We start from the raw sequence: 21785 nt of genomic DNA, 5'->3' as shown, positions 1-21785 counted from the left end.
GAAGATTCACTACAGTCCCAAACTTTCTCCATTTGGACAATATTGGTCTGACTGTGGTTTGATGGAGCCCCAGCCTTAGAAATGGATTTGTAACCCTTTCCAGACTGATAGGCATCAACAACTTTTTTTTCCAGAGGTCTTCAGGAATTTCTTTTGACCATGGAATGATGCGCCTCTAAAAGGTGTGTGCTGACAACTTCACCCTGATGGTAAGGGTCAAAGTTAGCAGATTTATATTGGGCAGGGTTGGCCCAAAATAGGCCTGATTGTTAACCAAAGTATTCAAACAGCTGACCTTAATTATCCCTTTAATTGGGTTGAGTTAACTAGGGTGGGCAATAACTTTTTCACACCTGAAGATTGCATGTTTGATTACCCTGACCACCAAACAAATGAAAGCACCACCAAACTTTGGTGTCATTTTTTCTCTCATTCTCCCTCTATATACTACTACAACCCACAAAAAGATCTGACCAAATTCAATGTGAAAAATATGCAAAAATGCAGAAAATCAGACATGGGGCAAATACTTTTTCACGGTACTGTATGTATGTATGTATGTGTGTGTGTGTGTGTGTGTGTGTGTGTGTGTATATATATATATATATATATATATATATATATATATATATATATATATATATATATATAAGAGAGTATGTGTGAATTCTGGCAAACTTCTTACCTTTGCTGTCATCCACAACTAAATCCTTATGGTCACAGGCATAGTCTTCTGTGTTTTTTGTGTGTTTAGACATTTTGTTTTACATTTCACCACAATTTGCAATTCTGTTTTAAATTCCACAAGCATGTAAATCAACCTTGTCAAACTGCAATATAGCTTTAAATCTTGTGTTTCTTGCAATCTCGTTTTAAATACTGCAAGCATGTTACAATCCTCCAACAGAAATGTAGGAATTTGCTGCCACCGAGTAGTTGGGGTGAGTTTAAATTATTCAGAACGAATCAACGCGAGACACAAGTCAGAAAGGAGCCAATAACACTGGAAAAGTTTTTTTTTTTCTTTTTAGGCTCTTTAATTCTTTTTTTCAAGTGGAAAGGGGTGAAGTAAATGTGAATTGAGTAACCATCTCCAGTATGTTCTGGTGTTAATTGAATATACACCGATTTCATTTTTTTGTAATGGGGGGGTTTACTGTTTTTTATCAGTTTAAACTGAAAGTCAGTCCTAAATATAACATAACGTAGATTTGCTTACTGTTGCCTGGAGGGCTTCAATTTCAGACATAAAATATAAAAGTGCTACTGGTGATGTCAGAGAATACTGAAAGAAAACAGAGAAACTCAAAATGTCTTCCATAAGGAAGGTAGAAAAAAAAAAACAAGAACAAAGTCTGTGAGACAACAAATGACAGTAAGAAGAAAGACAGAAAGAACAAAAGGAAAGTAAGATGTGAAACAGAATGCAGATAGACAGTGCCCCCTTACCTTGAGCGCCTGGTCTGGAGGGAGAGAGGGGTTGGTAAGCAGCTCGTGCTCCACACAGCGCCGCAGCTGGGAGTCCTCCTCGAAGATGGACTCCATGTTCAGCACCACCCAGGAGAACCAGACCTTTCAGGAAGGGAGGAAGACAAGGTTCTCTCAGCAGGGGGCTGGAGCCAGGACACTACAGCACACTCCTACACTGCTCTAATAATACAATACAGCTCACAATACAGTCAAGAGGTCTCAAGTGGTACTGCAACTGAAAGAGTATGAACATAATGAACAGTAAGTGGTTTCTGTTATATTTTTCCTATTTTTTTTCTATTTTACTCTTTCCTTATCTTTATGATGTTTGCAACTAGTGGTATCTACAGCAAATGTTGGTGTTTTATTGACAAATAAGTGTTCAGGTGCTTCTTCCGTTGCCTATCATATGTAATGTCCAGGTCAGCTCTTGTATCTTGTATCAGTAAGCGCCAGGACCACCTAGTGCACTGCTAGCAAAACAGCAGGAAACTCAACACAAAGCATTAGATCCATAATGGCACAGAGCTCTACTTCTACAAACACTAATCTATCCTGTGTTTCATAATTCTACAGCAGGCAACAAGAATGGAAGAGCAGCTCCTCAACTCACGTGGAAGCACCTTGAGACAAAACAGCCGAAAATTTAAATACAACACACTATTTGAGTAATTTCAATAAGTGACATGGTCAGAAACCTGTAGTCTTTCTGAAGATAGCCAATGTTTCTGCTGGAATAGGGTGTAAAAGATACATATACTATATAGGGCAGCCCAGTCACTGTGCAGCAGTGAACAGGTGAAAATATCTGAGCAGTCTGTATTGCTGGAAGGCTGGAATCCACCGGGTTGTGTTTTACCTCCCCAGGTAATGAATTCCCCTCAATGAAGGAAGGCGTCACATTTCCTGCAACGATCCAGCCTACAAGGGAAGACAGCAGGCCTTTGTCGCCATGGTAACCCAATGCACTCTAAAAAAAAAAAAAAAAAAAAAAGTTTGAGTACACTTGCTGGAAACTAAGTTTTTTCAGAATTGACAATGTTTTACGTCGTACACTTGTGATTTGTCTTAAAGACTGACCTTCTTTTCTTAAAGTAATTATAGACTTTAATTACAGTAATTCTTTTTTCTTTGCATAACTGAGCATATTTTGCCATTTCTGCTCCCTTATGTTCAGGAATGACAAACCTATGCTACCTATATTTATAGTAATTTATGTCATATCATGTGCATAGGTTTAAACATTTAAGAACATCTGGAAAAAAAAAAGGTTCCTGCAAGTCTTGAGGGGAATGACAAACTTACACAAAATATTGTGGTTCTGTGCAATCTTATTATTATTATCTTCTATGTTTGATGAGAACATAAGAAAACAAGAAAATGTACAAATGACAGCAGCCCATCCTCTGCACCTGGTAGCTCGCATGGTTTTAGCCCAGTTGGGCTTTTGCGAGACAAGCCATGTCCTTTATTGTGTCTGCATGCTGGTTCATGAAGAGTGCACCAGTGGAGGAAAATACTTAGAGACTATCCTTTCTATCTAGGCTAACCCCTACCCGAGCTCCCGCAAGTATCAATACTAATGACCCGAGCAGCAGTGGATCTTAATACCACCCATTTAAACTTGTAAACATGCTCAGTCATGGATAGAGATCCCAAGTTACCTTGTGCTGCTGGTAGAGCAGTTTCTGCAGGCTCTCCTCCTGCTGGTGTAGAAAGGCAGCCCTGCACAAGTGGTCCAGCAGGTACAGGATAGTCCTGTCCCTGTGCCAGAGGTTCTGTCCAGTCAGAACCTGGACCCAGAACTCCAGGACTGCGGCCGGACCCACCCGGTCAGGCTGGCTGCTCTCCGACACATGGGCCTAAAGGGGAACAGCAATCAGTTTCAAAACAGCAAAGTACAGAAGCAACAGTTCTTTCATACACTGGATTACAGAGCCTTTGTTACAAACCTCAACATGTACTTTCCTCCGAATTAGATAATTTTCAAAATGCCTTTGTTACTCTTGAAAGAGAATGCACCCAATACATTCATTTAAATAAAATAAATTCATTGCAGTTTAAGCAGTGTTCAGAGGAGAAATATAAAAGGGTTTAAAATTACCATCTGCCTGTCTTCAAATCTGTATCAATGTACAATTGCATAAAGTTCTTGTCCCTCCCTGTTTTAGATGTGTTAGGCAAGTGACTCTTTCCCATGTTTTATATGCACACAATGACTTTACATGAGTGAATAAATACATGAACAGGCATGTTAGTAGCAGAGGGGTTCCATGTCAAATCAAATGATTGACCTCTGATTTCAAACAAACCCATTTTAACAACCGTGGCATGTGTATTAGGCACACTGCCCACATTAGGTTCTTATACACACCTTTTTTTCTAATCAAATTTTTTCACTTTATTATTATTTTGGTAGTTGAAAGAGCCAATACAAAATACAACACACTTTTAGAAGCACAGTAAAACAAACAGTATCCCAAGAAATGCCCTCATCAACAGGAGGTAAGTCCCTATTCCAAACGTCATTAATCATTAGTGGTTTATATGAGGCTATCAGTAGAAGAGAATAAGAGTGTGGAAACCAGTCTGGTGGCTCTACCCCTTGCGTTCAGTATATTGTGTAAAGGGTGAGATGGTAGTTCTGTGCCCCAGGGAACACCATGCATAGCAGAGCGAAGGCTTAAATTTAAAAAAAGGATGTGCCAGGCAAATTATACCGTGATTGGAGGTCCTGGAATGTGCAAAGGTAGTTGTCTTTCATAACATCTGCTAGTGTGTGAATTCTCATATTAGACCACCGAGGAAAAGCAAAAGGGCGACTGCCAGATAGAAGTGCAGCATTGTGAAAAATGGACGAGTGCGAATACCACTTTGTTCCATCTTTAATATACCTTTCCACCATTTGCCATACTGTGATCAAATAGGAGATAATAGGACCAAATCATAATTGACACTGCTTAAGGGAAATACCATATAGGGCATCAGATTTATAAAATTTAGAATAAAAGGAATGAAATTCAGAATTAATTGGAGCCGGATCAAAAATTGTATTAAATAATAATTCTGTCTGGTCCTGTGAATAAAGAACTCTCCATGCCGTCTAAGCAAAATATTTATGGTTACAGATGGTATATATATGGTTTCAGAAAAACAGCTTTTAAGCTCATGATCTAGGAGGGCAATCTTGAATTCAAGCTCCTTAATTTTGTACAGACTGGATTTATTAAGACTAGAGGCAAATAATGTAGAATATCTTCTAATAAAATCCTTTACTGAATCCCATAATATGCGAGGGGTGCTGACTGAAACGCGATTAATAGCGAGAAATTCGTCAAGTTCAACTTGGAATGAGGTACAAAGTATCAGAAAATACTAGATAAGAGCACACTGCACTACAATCTGACAAAACCATTGGTAAAATATCAACAGCATGTAGTTGAGAAATGAGAGATTTCGAGACAAAAATGAAGTCGATCCTGGAGAAGGATTTATGTCTAGTGGAAAAAAAGTGAAGTCTTTAACAGATGGATTGAATACTCGCCAAGCATCTACTAATCCAAGGTCAGATGTAAAGCAGCGGATGCAGATCGTTGAGAACTGCCCTGCTGTATAGATGATTTGTCTATCGCAGGAGCTAACACCGAATTCATATCAGCAGCTATAATTAAAATATAATCAGAAAGCTCTGATAACAGTTTGGTCAGTTAATTGAAGAAATCTAGGTCAAATATCGTATATCTACCCGAAATGCTAGTTTTTAAAAATGCTATCCATCCATCTCCATCACCTCCTGTACCCAAAACAGTAAACTGAGAGTTACGGCGCAATAGAATCAAAGAGCCATGCGTTTTATTGTTTGCAGAGGAGGAAGCGGCCACATAATATTTGTTAGCAAATCTAGGGACATCTTGCTATTTGAGATGGGATTCCTGTATCACTGCAACATCAATGTTCTTTCTTTGCAAAAGGTCAAGACAACTGATGCGCTTGTTGGGTATATTTAAACCTTGCACATTCCAGGACAACAGTTTAATCTTCCTAACATTATTAATCATAAGCATCAGAGGGAAGCTCAAGCATCAGAGAAATATGAGCAAGATAATGGATGCTTAATGTATACAGACATGCACAGGAAATACATTTAAAAATAAAAAAGCACACAAACATGACATTCCATTCCTATGAAAAGACCAACGACAAACACCATCGCGTGAGAATAGCTAGAAAAGAAAAAAAAAAAACACAGCTAGGGTCCTCAACAATACGCCCTCCCCCCCCATAGGCTGCCACCAAAAAAGAGCAATGTCCCCCCATGAACCCCAGAAGAGGATGATAAAGAACACAACTCCCCTTAATCCCTCCCATCCCAACAATATAGCTCCGTGGCGACACACAGTGATGTTGAACATTGACCCTCCTACACCCCCCATAATACAAAAAATTATATAAAAATATCCCATTAACTACCCCCTCCCCAACGCATATCTAACATTAGAAACTGAAAAGCAAAACAAGTGTCAACTTATCAAAGACAGTGTCCCGTTCTATCTTAACCGAGTAACAGCTTTCTATGTGTCCTGGGCATGGCTGTCATCCATCTGGACTTGGTCATACTGCAGTGATCTCAGCTCCTCCGGGGCGTGGGGAAGCTAGGCGAGCCAGGAAGGACTCCACTTCAGAGGGGGACTCGAAGGAAAACTTTTCAGCACCACGCAAGACCTTGAGCACCGCAGTACAATTGAGAAAATTATCACTGCCTTCTCGACAGAGCCTGGTTCTGAAAAAGCCTTGCCTTTCGAAGCTGTTTGTTGACAATAATCCACGAATAAACTAAGGCGATGACCATCAACTTCTATCGGTTGGGCTTTACGAGCTCCCTGTTGTATGTACTGCCGGTCAGTGTAGCGGAGAAGTTTGAAATTCAGGACGTGAGGCCTAGCCGATCCAGATGGGGTGCCACTGTAAATGCGATGGGCCCTGTCCAACTCAATACTACCCGAAAGAGATGTAGAGAGACTGGGGATCCATCGAGGAAGCATTTTCTGAAGGTACCGCAAGGGATCGTCGCCTTCCCGACCCTCAAGTAGGTTAACCAGTCGTATATTGAAATATACACGCTTTTTTAAATATTTTATGGCCATAACAAGGGGTTGCACTCTGATGTATTTAAGCAAACACAATTGCATGCTTTCCTGTGCATGATGAACCATGGTACAGTACCTGGATGACACTGTTCAACAGCTTGACATTCTCTCCATAGCTGGCCCCTGTGAGATGCTGGGTGACCTTCTGAGTGACCTGCTGGGCCATTCCTTGTGGAGTCCCACTGTCCAACTGCAGGAACAGCTGAATGGAGTTCATGAACCTATACAACACATGGTTCATTAATACATGAGGATAACCTTTTTGTCTAATGTTATCTTTCACAGGATCAGTGTTTAAGATTTTAAGTTGCATGATTACTGTAAGCAATTCAAATGTCAAGTCAACGTAATTTTACCAAATAATGCATCAACTACTTACATTGGAGAAAAAAAAATATTCTAGTACATATTTGTTACATACTACACTATATATTTAATCTGAAATGGCAATATTGCTCCCAGTAAATTAATCCAACTGTTTTATTTTCCCAGATGGGGGATATATTTACTCCTTTAAACAATGCTTAAAGCAATTGAGCAAGTTTATGAGTTTCCGGTTTTGAGTCCGTAACATTCAGATTTGTATCTAGCTATACTAGATCACTACCAAGGCCATTAAAACCAGTTATTTTGGTGTTCATTAGAGAGCACCATATTAAGTAAACTGCTTGCAGGGTTAGAAACACAAACAAGTCCTGCACCCGGTCCTGGGTTTCAGAACTCTTGTTGTTTAGGTATATTATTAAAAATGACCAGGTGCCAGAAATGTTAGCAATCCGGCCCCAGCTAAATGTGCACTTACTGTATCTTCACAGCATAACTCTCAATCTCAGTTTTACACTGGAGTTTCTCAAAGGCTGATATTGGAAAGGAACATTTTATTTAACAGAGGGCTTGACTGTTCAAACCCCTGGAATCATTTGAATAATATACTTAATGTAGGTTTGTTCTGAAACATCCCACTATAGTGTGACTTTCAAACCCTATGAGTGTATGTGTATTCTTCTCCAACATTGTCCAGAAGGTAAACCAAAGGTAAGGAGAGGTGTCCCTTAACTGTTCGTTCTTGAGCAGGTAGTACTGGCAAGGGTACACAAGGGGTAGGACCACTTGCAAGACATGTACCACAGCCCGCAGGTACCGAGACTGAACCAGCATGTTCAACAGGGCCACACCATCACAGCAGAGCTTCTCCAGACTGCAGAGGAACACAGAGACAGCTCAAGAAAGAGAGCAGACAAGCAAACATCTGCAGTGCAGCACGTTATTTAGCATACAGAAGGTACAAAGCAAACAATACAAAAATACAAACAAAGATATACCTCTGTTGATATTATTGTAATATACCTAACTGTACAGCCAGCTTTATTAAACACAATGAACAAATACAAACTCTTGCTGTTGGTAGAAACACATATCCCAATGCAGATATTGTACACTCAGAGAGCCACCTTTAAGAGATATTTTCACTTTTCAGCTTATCGGTGGACACTGCAAAGAACCTGAACTTGGGCCCTCTTACCTGTGCCCAGTGGTCGTCATGGCTATGGCAAGATAGCAACCGATGGGTATGCCAGCCTTCACTGCCTTCAGCACAGGGTGCAGTGTGGGCGTCTCTGAGATCTCAGGCACCGGTGTGATGGTGGAGGGGGCGGGTGACCAGGCGTCCTGGGGGCAGCGGTCATTAGAGTGCAGCTTCAGTCGCAGCACCAGATCCCAGGCCCACTGGTTAAAGGAGCTCTCCAGGGTCTGACCCAGGCGCACCACACTAGCCAGGTAGGAGACCTGCACGGAGACAGAGATAACAGTAAGTCTGTTTGGAAAGTAATCCTGCTTGTGACTGTTGGCTAATTTGCACTTCCACATCCTGTAAACTTGTTTCTTCTGGGTGACCAATGCTAGCTGACTCTTACCTGGGTAGTATATACTGTATCATTATGAATTCACATATTGCTTAGATGTAAGAGTGACAGATAGCTGGATAAACAGACATATAAGTGATCCAATATATAGATTCTCTCACTTATAATAAAAAAGATGGTCTTAACAGAAACAGACTTTTAATGGTGTGCTGGTCTTCATTTGAGTCTGGTAACAGGGAGGGTTTTTATTGTACTTCACTAAAGAAAGAATCAACAATATAATTAATTTTAAAAGGATACCTGTTTGATGCTCTCAGAGATGATCCCTCCATAGGGTTTGTCAGTGAGGTATTTCTGATAGGCTTCCACCACCAACAGGGCCACTTCAGTGTGCAGTGAGGGGTCCAGGAACAGGGCTCCGCTCTAGAGGACACACAGTATAACACTCAAAGAATATATATGTATGTATGTGTGTGTGTGTGTGTGTGTGTGCGTGTGTAGTGTATGCAGCGCTCATTCCCTGAACAGGTCACTAGCTCACTCCATCTCCATCAGACTTGGAAGAGAATGGGTGACTAGGACTACTGCACAGTGTGGCCTGAAACCTCAAGCAGAACATGAATTGCTCTGGGCAAAGTGGAGAAGCAGGTACATTCACTAGCCTCTTGTATGCCTTTCACCTCCAGAGGCCCTGGTTGAAATCATTGTCATTCTAATCTGACAATGGTCTACATTATCAAAACAACATACAGTCATGCACAACCCAGCATAATGGCATACATGTAGGTATGAATTTGCAAAACAATCTGCTTAAAGTGCATATTTCAGCTGCAGTATTTTAGGGAATACAAGTCTTTAGCAGAAACACAGTTTGAAGGAAAACAAATATTTAGTATATAAAAAAAAGGTAATGCAGTCAGCAAAAAGTCTGAAACCAGAAGCATTGATTCTTTCGAACTCTGTCCATTTGTTTTCTGATTTTAAAAACATAATGAATAACAAAACAATGTACAGTGCTGAGAAAAAGTTTGTGAACCCCTTAGGATTTTCACATATTTCAAACCTAAAATGTTACTAGATCTTAATCTAAGTTCTATTACTATAACCTGATTAAACAAATGTCACAAAAACATGATACTTTTTCAACATTTATTCATCCACAAATGACTGAAAATTGTTTGAAAAAGTATGTAAACCTTTAGATTCAGTAACTGGTGGCACCCCCTTGAGCAGCAATGACTTCAACTAAGCATTTCCTGTAACTGTTGGTCAGTCTCTCACATTGGTTTTGAGGAATTCTGGCCCATTTCTCCTTACAGAACTGCTTCAACTTGGTGACATTTGAGGGCTTCCTTGCATGGGCAGCTCGCTTCAGGTCCTCCCACAACATTTCGATGGGGTTTAGGTCCGGACTTTGACTTGGCTATTCTAAAACGTGGAATTTCTTCTTCAGCAGCCATTCTTTTGTAGATCTGCTTGTATGTTTAGGATCATTGTCTTGCTGCATGACCCACTTTTGGTTCAGCTTCAGCTCACGGATGGGTGGCCTGACATTCTCCTCTAGAATCTTCTGATACAATGCAGAATTCATTGTGGTGTCAATGATGGCAAGCCGTCCAGGTCCTGACGCAGCAAAGCAGCCCCAAACCAACATACTCCCACCACCATGCTTGACGGTTGGGATGAGGGTCTTCTGTTTGAACACAGGGTTTGGTTTTCGCAAAATATAATGTTTCTCATTGAGGCCAAAAAGTTCTCTGGGGTTCTTTGTGACTTCCTTGATGATTTTCCGGTTTGTTCTTGGAGAGATTTTGGTAGGACGACTGCTCCTAGGTAGAGTGACTGTGTTCTTAAACTTTCTTCATTTCTGTCTGACAGTGGATTGATGGAGCCCCAAATCCTTAGAAATGGTTCTGTACCCCTTTTTAGACTGATGAGCATCAATAACAGTTTTTCTGAGGTCCTCAGAGATTCCTTTTGATGTGGCATGACGTGTTTCCACACACCTGCATGGTGAAGACCAAACTCACAAAGTTTCTGATCTTTAAATAGGGTGGGGCCTCCCAAACTCGCTCCTGAAGATCTACCTAATTATTTAAACACCCGATTCTAATTATCCCCTTAATTGAGCCGATAAAACCAGGGGTTCACTTACTTTTTCACATACTCTGAATCTTAATTACTCACTGTTTGTCTAATTCATACATCATTTTGTTTCAAAAGACATGGAATTGTTTAATATAAACGATGTTGGATATTTAAGAAAAGACTGGTTTTGATTCAAGAAGGCTATCATGGTAAAATTTCCATAATTATCATTGGGGTTCACAAACTTTTTCTCGGTACTGTATTCCCTGTGCATTTAACCATAATAACTGGGCAGCAAGTTTGCTCAATGTTAAAAATCCTACCTGCCCACAAAAGCCCCAGTTCAGCCCCTCCAAGATGATGCAGGCCAGCTTGTTTTCCACGGCAGGCAGGCTGTAGCTCAGCAGCCAGTCCCGGATCACTGCAATCTCAGCAGCTGCAGGTCTCCAGAGGTGTAGAGGCAGCTCCTTGAACAGGTAAAGGGACACCTGGCAGAAGAGAGAGGCGCTGCAGCACTATCCATTTACAAACAACAACAGGGAGCACTTCCTTACGAAGGTAGCCTTGAGCATGTTTCTTACAGGTGTATTAACACTATGGGTGTTAATAATTTAGAATGTATTCCTTTATTTGTTAGCCAAGCGGTAAATGTACTGAATTTTGCATTACATTTTCAACTGTTGTAAAACGAACATGCAGGCTAAATACATCCTATTCCATCTACAATTAAATGCTAAACACACAGTCAATTACACAGAAAGTGATGGTTGACTTTCTGTAAATTTGCCATTTTACAATACAATTTACTGCTATTGTACACAATTTATAAAGGGTACAGATATGCAGTATTCTACATATTTATAACCATACTGTGTGTGTGGAATAATTTGTTTTTAAATTAAAAGCTAGATTTGATTGGAGATATACACAATAAAAACAACTATGGTTATATACAAGGTGATTAGCAAGTAAGTTTACCACATCAATGATATGGTGTGTTGATGTGGTAACTTACTTTCTAATCATCCTGTGCGAGTATATAATAATATGCCACACTCACCAATAACCCTAATAACATGTAACAGGTATGAAATATGAATCTTTTTTTCTGACACAGAAGAGCAGTGCTTCTAGCATCACTTTGGACAATTTCTGGTTTGCTCCAATTCTTCACTACACCTAATGGAGCTCCATCCTGTTTCTGAAACTCCACGATACTCACCATTCCCACCCTGTCAATGGTCTCCTGGAGCCGCCACAGCAGCACAGAGATGATATGAGGGTGAGACGTCGCTATGGCAGCAAGCAGCTCCCGGCCCACCTTGGAGAAGGTCTCTCTTGTGGAGAAGCTTACATAAGACACCTGGGCAACGAGAGACGACAAATAGCTTTGAAAATGGGGCTGATTTTTAAAGAGTAAATTATTTGTTTTCATAAGGAGAAAAATTAGAGATAAACACAGAAGGTATTTCATTGAAGGCAGATTATGTCGAGTATGAAGGGAACATACTGTGAGCCCAAATACTTTTAATGAAAACATATTATGTGTTCCCTTCATTGTAAATAAAAATGGGATTTGGTATAATTTAATTAAAACAATATTAAAAAATTAATCACGGTTGTAGCAGCAGTTTTTAATTTTTCGTCTTCAGTTAAAAAGTGCAATGCTCATGGGCTGTCAGGGTTTGTTTTCAAAAGATATCAGCACAGACATTATCTTTGTCTGTTTTTCACACTTCAGTTTGAAATACACAGATATCTGAAAGACAACCCTATAAATGAAAAATTGCAGGGACCATGACCAACAGCAAAGTTAACAGAATGCAGCATTTCACCTATAGCGCTGCATTTAAAATACTTGGATTGCCTCAGTTAACGTGAAGACTTACAGCACTAGCCAAGCACGACCAGTAATAACCTGCATTATTATGTAATACATCAAATTAAAAGGTAAGAAAAGTGACTGCAATCCCTGTGTGAACGTGTCTATGTCTTTGTACAGGTAAAAGTAAACAGATCTCTTTAGGTCCCTGGTACCTCGTATATCTCCAGCACTACAGTTCTGACAAACTCCGGGTCTCCGTCGGCCCGTTTCGGCTGGGCCATGTGAGCGAAGGTGGTGAGCAGGCAGATCCCATCTGAGCTGTTAATTTCCACCAGCCAGCGCTCAAACTTCCCCTGGTGCTCCGGGTCTGAAATGACAAACAAATCTCTGGAGACCTCTGCAACACCTGGTTCAACCTCTGGTACAGCACATGCAAGCACAACACCTCATTCCTCACTGAAAGCACTGGAAATACAATATATAAGCATGGAAGATTGCATACTTCTGCTCTACACTGATACAAACAGTTTTGTAATTGGTTAAGGATCTTCTTTGCATACTCTCCCAGAGCTCACCTTTCAGTTTGCTGACGCAGTCATCAGGGTTCAGGTTTGCACTATGCCTGTCCAGGCCTTCGCTCTCGGTGCACTGCATGATGTAGAAGATCTTCCAGAGCATGGCACTGGAAAGGGTTCCGTAGGGCATTTCTGACATGAAGAGCCAAATCCCCAGCCTGCTAGGAACAAGTTGAAAATAAAGCAAACCACAGAAACACAATGTATGGAATGTCACATACAGTGGCGAGAAAAAGTTTGTGAACCCCAATGATAATTATGGAAATTCCATAGTTTTACCATGATAGCCTTCTTGAATCAAAACCTTTTCTTAAATATCAAATATGGTTTATATTAAATAATCTGTGTCTTTTTAAACAAAATGATGGATGAATTAGACAAACAATGAGTAATTAAGATTCAGGGTATATGAAAAAGGAAGTGAACCCCTGGTTTTATCAGCTCAATTAAGGGGATAATTAGAGTCAGGTGTTTAAATAATTAGGTAGATCTTCAGGGGTGAGTTTGGGAGGCCCCACCCTATATAAAGATCAGAAAGTTTGTGAGTTTGGTTTTCACCATACAGGTATGTGGAAACACGTCATGCCACAATCAAAAGAAATCTCTGAGGACCTCAGAAAAACAGTTATTGATGCACATCAGTCTAGAAATGGTTACAAAACCTTTTCTAAGAATTTGGGGCTCCACCAATCCACTGTCAAACATACAGTCTACAAATGGAGAAATTTCAAGACCACAGTCACTCTACCCAGGAGCGATCATCCTACCAAAATCTCTCCAAGAACAAACTGGAAAGTTACCAAGGAAGTCACACAGAACCCCAGAAAAACATCCAAGGATTTGCAGGCCACTCTCGCCTTGGCTAATGTGAGTGTTCATGACTCAACTATCAGAAAAAGACTGAACAAGAATGGTGTTCATGCAAGGATAGCCAGGAGAAAACCTCTGCTCTCTAAAAAGAACATTGATCCACAAGACTTCTGGAACAATGTTCTCTGGAGAGACGAGGTAGAACTTGGCCTCAATGAGAATCATTATGTTTGGCGAAAACTAAACACTGCGTTCGAACAGAAGAGTCTCATCCCAACTGCAAGCATAGTGGTGGGAGTGTGATGGTTTGGGGCTGCTTTGCTGCCTAAGGACCCGGATGGCTTGCCATCATTGACACAACCATGAATTCTGCATTGTATCAGAAGATTCTAGAGGAGAATGTCAGGCCACCAGTCCGTGAGCTGAAGCTGAACTGAAAGTGGGTCATGCAGAAAGACAATGATCCTAAACAACATCTCTACAAAAGAATGGCTGCAAAGAAATTCCGCGTTTTAGAAAGGCCTAGTCAAAGTCCAGACCTAAACCCCATTGAAATGTTGTGCAGGACCTGAAGCGCGCTGTCCATGCAAGGAAGCCCTCAAATGTCACAGAGTTGAAGCAGTTCTGTAAGGAGGAATGGGCCATAATTCCTGAAAACCGATGTGAGAGCCTGCCAATAGTTACAGGAAACGCTTAGTTGAAGTCATTGTTGCTCAAGGGGGTGCCACCAGTTATTGCATCTAAAGGTTCACACACATACCTTTTCACACATGGATATTGAATGTTGAATTATTTGTGGATAAATAAATGTTGAAAAAGTATCATGTTTTTGTGCCATTTGTTTAATCAGGTTAGCTTTATCTATTATTAGGACTTAGATTAAGATCTACTAACATTTTAGGTTTGAAATATGTGAAAATCCTAAGGGGTTCACAAACTTTCTCGACACTGTACATTGCCACTGTAAACTACACAGGCAGTCCTGCAAGTCAGGCATCAGAGGCATAACAGTTAAGACTGGTTGTTTCTCTATTTTTTTCAGGTGTGAAATGTCCTGAAGCAAAGATGAACACATTCAGATGATTCTGAAATATGGAGCAGATAGTCAATGGGGTGTTTCCTCCAGAGTTAACACAGAACATTAAAATCATGCTATGGGGATGCTTTTCATTGACAGGGACTGGGAAGCTTGTCAGGGTAGAGGGCAAAATGGATGGAGTTAAATACAGGCAAATCCTTGAGGTAAACCTGCTTCAGTCTGCAAAAGACCTAAAACTGGGATGGAGATTCACCTTTCAGCAGGACAATAACCCCAAGTACACCAACAATCCCCATTCAACTTGACAGAGCTTGAACAATTTTGCCAAGAAGAATGGGCGAATATTGCACGATCCAGATGTGCAAACCTGGTAGAGACTTACCCCAAAAAACTCACAGCTGTAATTGCTGCCAAAGATGTTTCTACCAAGTACTGACTCAGGGGGTGAATACTTATCTAACTAAGACATTTCAATTTTTTTTTTGTTTTGTTTTTTTTTCATTAACTGTTGTTTCACAATAAAAATTCTCTTGCCTCTTCAAAGTGTTGTGTTAATCAAAAGGAAAAAAAATCCCATTAAAGGCACCAAGATTTCAGGTTGTAACACAACCAACTGTGAAAACGCCCAAAGGGAGAGGGGGGGGGGGGGGGGTAGGGTGAATACTTACTATAAGCACTGTATACACTTCATGCAGCCTCTTCCTCAGTATGACAAGCTCTCTTACAGTATTTGGTTTACTTTTGCTGCCATGAACATGAAACTGGGCTTCACCTACCTTTTTGCCTTCAGTACATGCAGCACGGCTCTCATGAACAGCTCATCAAATTCCACCTGCAGCTTCTCCCTGGAGAAAGACTCCTGCTCCTGCACTGGGGTCCTGCTCAACCCAGTGATGCTGATGTATTGAGCCCAGTGGTCACTCACATAGCACAGTGTCATCCTGTTTGAGTGGGGCCCAGAAAAACTGGTTACTGCAAACCACTAAATACTGGATCTGTGGCACTTGAATGAGATGGTATTATGTGAGGCACTGGGAAGAAAATACTATAAAAACTGGACATGCACCACCTTGTGCAAAACAACAGAATCATTAATCCTTACAATAACTCTACCTTGATGCCGGTGTTGCAGGAAATAAGTTAGCCGTGAAATAAGTTAGCGTTTGCAAAACGTTTGTAAAATGTCATATCACAGGTTATACTTTTTATTTATAGATTATTATGTGAAACTGTGTGAGAACTTGCTCTTAACATTATCTGATTTGTTTTAATTATGTTTTACACCAGAGCGTATTAATCAAATATAAAGATCTCATGAATATAATGTAGTTATCATACAGCATTCATTGCATACCAAAAAAAAAAAAAAAAAGCCACCTAAGCCCCCTCTGTCTGAACCAACGGACAGAGCAGTTTGGTAGATGCAGGTCCAGCCAGAGGCGATTTTTTCTTTGGTAACTTCCATGAAGTTCCTGTGTGTGTATATATGCACACACACATGTTTTTGGCCAAACACATTTAAGCAGCAAAAATGTCTGTTCTCAATAATTTAAACATGGAATCGTCCTGACTGTATTACAATATGCTATTAATGAGTTTTATTTCATACTTATTATATATCACATTTTTCATTCTTAAAACTATCTATACAAATTAAGCGTCTGATTGTGAGATAAGTGTCTGATACTTGACCGGCATTTCAAAACTGGCTCAAAGCTTGCAACACTGTCTTATGAACGCTGTATACACTGAATGTACAAAACATTAGGAACACCTTCGACGAACAGGCTCAATTCGTCGGGGCATGGACTCTACAAGGTGTCGAAAGCGTTCCACAGGGATGCTGGCCCATGTTGACTCCAAAGCTTCCCACAGTTGTGTCAAGTTGGCTGTTAGTGGCTCCACTCCGAATAGCTCGTTCCATTTCATCCCACAGATACTCAATTGGATTGAGATCTGGTGACTGGGCAGGTCACTGCAGTAAGCTGAATTCACTGTCATGTTCGCGGAACCATTCCTGGACAATCCTAGCCTTGTGGCAGGGGGCATTATCCTGCTGAAAAAATCCATTAGCAGATGGATATACTGCTTCCATGATGCACCTGATTGGCAATGATGTTCAGATATCCTGTGGCATTCAAACGTTGCTCCACTTTTATCAATGGGCCCAATGTGTGCCCATGAAAACACACCCCACACCATCACACCACCACCACCAGCCTGCAATGTTGACACGCAGCATGATGGATGCATGTACTCATGTGGTTTTCTCCATACCCTAGTCCTCCCATCAGCGTGAAACAGCAGGAACCGGAAATTCATCAGACTAGGCAATGTTTTTCCTATCCTCCAGTGTCCAGTGTTCTCGTTCCTTGGCCCACTGCAACCGCAGTTTCTTGTTTTTTGCTGAAAGAAGTGGAACTCTGAAAGGTCGTCGGCTGCCATACCCCATTCGTGTCAAGGTACGACGAGTAGTGCATTCTTTTATGGGTCTTTCGGCACCAGTGTTGTACAGGACTGTCAGTTGACTAACTGTAGCCCGTCTGTTGCTCTGCATAATTTGTGTCAGCCTCCTTTGGCCTCTTTCATCAATGAGCCTTTTTCGACCACTGGCCTGCCGTTGGCTGGATGTCCTTTGGGTGGTGGACCATCCTTGATACACACGGGAAACTGTTGAGCATGAAAAACCCAGCAGCATTGCAGTTCTTGACACACTCAAACCTGGCGCGCCTGGCACCTACTACTATACCCCGTTCAAAAGGCACTTAAATCTTTTGTCTTGCCCATTTACCCTTTGAATGGCACACATACACAATCCATGTCTCAGTTGTGTCAAGGCTTAAAAATCCTTCTGTAACCTGTCTCCCCTTCATCTACACTGATTGAAGTGGAGTTAACAGGTTACATCAATAAGGGATCATAGCTTTCACCTGGATTCACCTTGTCAGTCTATTTCGTGGAAACAGCAGGTGTTCCTAATGTTTTGTACACTCAGTGTATAATTGCACGACAAAATAAATAGCAAGACAAATGCATAATGGTTTCTGATAAGGTATGTCAACACTTAGAAATTATACATGTATTTACTTCTCTCTATAAATATCCGTGGCGATTACAAATTTAAAACGACAACTCTGGTGAGAGTTTGTCACGTCTATGTAAACTGGGAATTAAACTTAACACCTATTATTAAATAATAGATAATATGTCATATTAGAAACAGTTATTTCACTTTAAACACAAATATAATTGCATATAAAAATATATCATACGACAAATGATAAATTATTTCAGTTTGTCATAACCCATATATAAAATAATGCATGCATTATATTTATTTCTCTTACGCTAATACTTGCAAATATATTGCAAGTACACACGTAGAAAACCTATAATATAAAAGTAGCCAGCGATTAAATGTAAACTTTATAAACTACGTTGCCTAAAATTAACCTATTCTTAAATAATAATATGAAAAACATGTTATTAATATTACAACGACGTGCTTCCGATGTTTACCACATATACTGTAGCTTTTAATACAGATCCTGACAACATTAAGAGTAAAACAATTTACTAGACACATTGGAAACATCGTAATAGCAATCTGCTCTGAATAAAAGTACACAGACAGAAATTCGACGGCTTAACCTTGCCTTTAAGCTCTAAGATTCGCAAATGCGTAGAAAGGCTCAAAAAGACAAAAACGCTAACTTATTTCATGGCTAACTTATTTCCCTTGACACCGGTAACCACAACAAGGGCTATCCTACTCACCTGATCATGTGTCCAATGCGCTTCACAAACTGCCTGTATCGGGACCTGTTGTAGGTTTCCAAGCCGATGGCTAACAGTTCAACCAATGAAGTAGCGAAAGCAAAAACCTTCATCATCTTCTGGCTGGTTGTCGCCTGAGGCTGGTAAGGACCTGGTCAGTATACAGTATAAGGAAGAGGCGGCATTTAACCCTGTAATGCCCAATCATTTTTTAAATGAGGAAAGCTCTTTTATTTATGTAACTACATTCAGTTTCTTGTACATAACACAATTATTGTTTTCTTGTCTGGCAACACATGTACTGCATATGAAAAATTATATCTTGTGAGGCTGGATTTAAAAAAATAATAATGAAGCTGGTTGCTAAGCATTGCATCAGATGTGATACAGAAATGGACATTACAGGGGAAAGTTTGAGAGATGAGGGGCTTTTATTACAGTGAAGGACAGAATAGCTGCCTTCTGTTTGGAAAATGAAACTGAAACCCTTACATTCTTTAGTAACTTCAGTCAGTATTCAGTGCTGACGCAGTAGCAAAACACTGCTGGCAATGAGATGATTAAATAGCAGACATTGACAAACTACGGCAAGGTGGGGCTTGCAGCTACCGTAGTCTTATATCCATCATCAGGATTCTCTGATCTTTAATGCTGACTGATGGACTGATGGAATGAGGGAAACATACTCTGCTTTAAAAGAACCAAAGGCAACTTACCTTTCAAGTTTATCCCTAATAAATGTTTGAAAAGCTCATCAAATGGAAACTGAGAGAAAAGGGCAATCAGGTCCTCTTCTGAAAGCAGCAGCCAGCTAGTCTCAGGGTCTTCATCCTAATAAGGAACAGTTCATTGTGATGGGGAGGTTCTGTGATACAAAGGTTCTCTATTTTGCTACTGGTATATAGAAATATAATAAAGCAAAATTTATGGTCACATAGACTTTGCTTGATCTGATTACTAAAGAGTACACCGCAGCATTACAGTTGTAGGTTAGCTATTGTTGCTAAATATTTTCCTATGATTGCTCTAATACTGCTGTAAACACTGTAATATTAGCTTTTAATCCCAAAACTTTTGTACTCTTTTGGTTTTTACCACCACAGCTGCTTTGGCTGCAGACAGATTTCAAAGTCAGTGTTGAATGTCCATCTTTGCTTGTTAGGCAAGCCTAGCAGATTAACAGGAGAGCATGCTAATCATCATTATCACCTCCTCTCCTCCTTCATCCACAAGAGTCCAGTTCCCAGATTCTTTTCCAGAGCTGCTGCTCTTCTTCTCACTGGGCTTCATGTGGCACAGATAACCAGCACGAGTCCTAAAGGGGACACGCTGAAAACTTGGGGATATATCCTTGAGTGGACCTTTGAATATTCTACTGTTTTATTCGTATCTGGTAAATTCCCTGGAAACAACTGGTATGTATCATTAGGCTGTTTTTAAGTACATATTATAACACAGTCTAAATAGTCCATTAGTGAACACCAACTGCAAGCTAAAATGGCAACTACACTATGTTTAACTAATTAAAAAAATGTGAAAATCAATAAATTAGACAAATGCAAAAAACAGATGGAATAAAACATTTGTTCAGAGAGCACCTTATTCTTCAGAGGCCACCATGTAAGAAGTATACATATTGGAACAGGAAACTTTTTTGAATAATTTGCTTTTTTGGGAAATCCTATTCAGGGTTGGTTATTATTAAAGGACTCTATGAAACAGACAGAAAGACAAGCAATGAGCACTTCCCTTACCTGACTGGTGACACGAGTATGGCCAACGCCTGCATGAAATGGTAAACTCCGGAGGGACTATCCAGGACTTTAATCTGGAAAGACATCGTCATTATCTGCCATTGATAGTAAAGACCTTCATTACTGCATAAAAGAGGAACAGAGCTAAAGTTTCAAGGAAGTGTCAGACCCTTCTTGAAACTATTATAGTACCTAATCAGAAGAAGACCTGTTATCTATTACAGTGGCTCTCAAAAGTATTCACCCCCCTTGGACTTTTCCACATTTTATTGTGTTACAACATGGAATCAAAATGGATTTAATTAGTTTTTGCCACTGATCAACACAACAAAGTCCATTATGTCAAAGTGAAAAATAAAATCTACAAATTGTTCTAAGTTAATTACAAATATAAAACAGAAAATAATTGGATTGCATAAGTATTCACTCTCTTTGCTATGACACACCTAAATAATCTCTGGTGCAACCAATTGTCTTTAGAAGTCACATAATTAGTTGAGTGGAGTCCACCTGTGTGCAATCAAGGTGTTTCACATGATTTCAGGTTAAAAACACATGTCTCTGGGAGGTCCCACAGTTGGTTAGTACATTTCCTAACAAAAATGACATCATGAAGACAAAGGGTCATTCAAAGCAAATCCGGAATAAGGTTCTTCAAAAGTACGAATCAGGGGTAGGCTATAAGGACATTCCCAAAGCACTGAATATCCTCCGGAGCACAGTAAAGTCCATTATTAAGAAATGGAGAGAATATGGCACAACTGTGAATCTGTCTAGAACAGGCCGTCCTCAAAAACTGAGTATACGGGGCGAGAAGGAACTATTCAGGGAGGCCTACGGAAACTCCAAAGGAGTTACAGTCTTCCAGGGCTGAGCTGGGAGACACTGTGCATACGGCAACAATAGCCCATGTGCTTCACAAAACTGGCCTTTATGGGACAGTGGCAAAAAGAAAGCCATTGATGAAAGAAACTCACATCAACTCGGCTAGAGTTTGCCTGAAGGCATGCGGGAGACTCTGACCAAGCAGAAGAAGATTCTATGGTCTGATGAGACCAAAATAGAACTTTTTGGCCTTAATGACAAACGCTATGTTTGGTGCAAGCCTAACACTGCACATCATCCTGAGGACACCATCCCTACCATGAAGCATGGTGGTGGCAGCATCATGCTATGGGGATGCTTCTCTGCATCAGGGCCTGGAAAGCTAGTGAAGATAGAGGGCAAAATGGATGCAGCAAAGTACAGAGAAATCCTGGAGGAAAACATGCAGAAGTCTGCAAGAGACCTGGGCCTATGGAGAAGATTCATCTTCCAGCAGGACAATGACCCCAAATATACAGCCAAAGCCACACTGGAGTGGTTTAAAAACAGAAAGGTCAATGTCTTGGAGTGGCCCAGTCAAAGCCCTGACCTCAATCCAATTGAGAATATGTGG

General features: G+C 40.4%; 1 protein-coding gene across 8 annotated transcripts in view; it reads right to left on the bottom strand.

Moving 5' to 3' along the window:
- Positions 1-21785, bottom strand: part of epg5 (ectopic P-granules autophagy protein 5 homolog (C. elegans)) — a 55002-nt gene that overhangs the window by 26476 nt on the left and 6741 nt on the right. For 6 of the 8 annotated variants that reach the window (XM_041227534.1, XM_041227584.1, XM_041227556.1 and 3 more), the window contains exons 7-22: positions 20348-20421; positions 19803-19908; positions 19310-19424; positions 18594-18744; positions 15593-15757; positions 12968-13128; positions 12605-12759; positions 11790-11930; positions 10891-11055; positions 8780-8902; positions 8140-8402; positions 7675-7815; positions 6694-6838; positions 3135-3332; positions 2330-2440; positions 1450-1572 (exon numbers count right to left, since the gene is read on the bottom strand). In XM_041227534.1, the coding sequence (XP_041083468.1) occupies positions 1450-1572; positions 2330-2440; positions 3135-3332; positions 6694-6838; positions 7675-7815; positions 8140-8402; positions 8780-8902; positions 10891-11055; positions 11790-11930; positions 12605-12759; positions 12968-13128; positions 15593-15757; positions 18594-18744; positions 19310-19424; positions 19803-19908; positions 20348-20421 (2337 nt within the window). The remainder of the gene's footprint in view (positions 1-1449; positions 1573-2329; positions 2441-3134; positions 3333-6693; positions 6839-7674; positions 7816-8139; positions 8403-8779; positions 8903-10890; positions 11056-11789; positions 11931-12604; positions 12760-12967; positions 13129-15592; positions 15758-18593; positions 18745-19309; positions 19425-19802; positions 19909-20347; positions 20422-21785) is intronic. The other 2 variants (XM_041227565.1, XM_041227592.1) reach the window with 1 other exon arrangement.

This window comes from Polyodon spathula, chromosome 2 (genome assembly GCF_017654505.1).
Source record: "Polyodon spathula isolate WHYD16114869_AA chromosome 2, ASM1765450v1, whole genome shotgun sequence".
Lineage (NCBI taxonomy): Eukaryota > Metazoa > Chordata > Actinopteri > Acipenseriformes > Polyodontidae > Polyodon > Polyodon spathula.
This window is presented reverse-complemented; position numbering and strand designations above follow the sequence as displayed.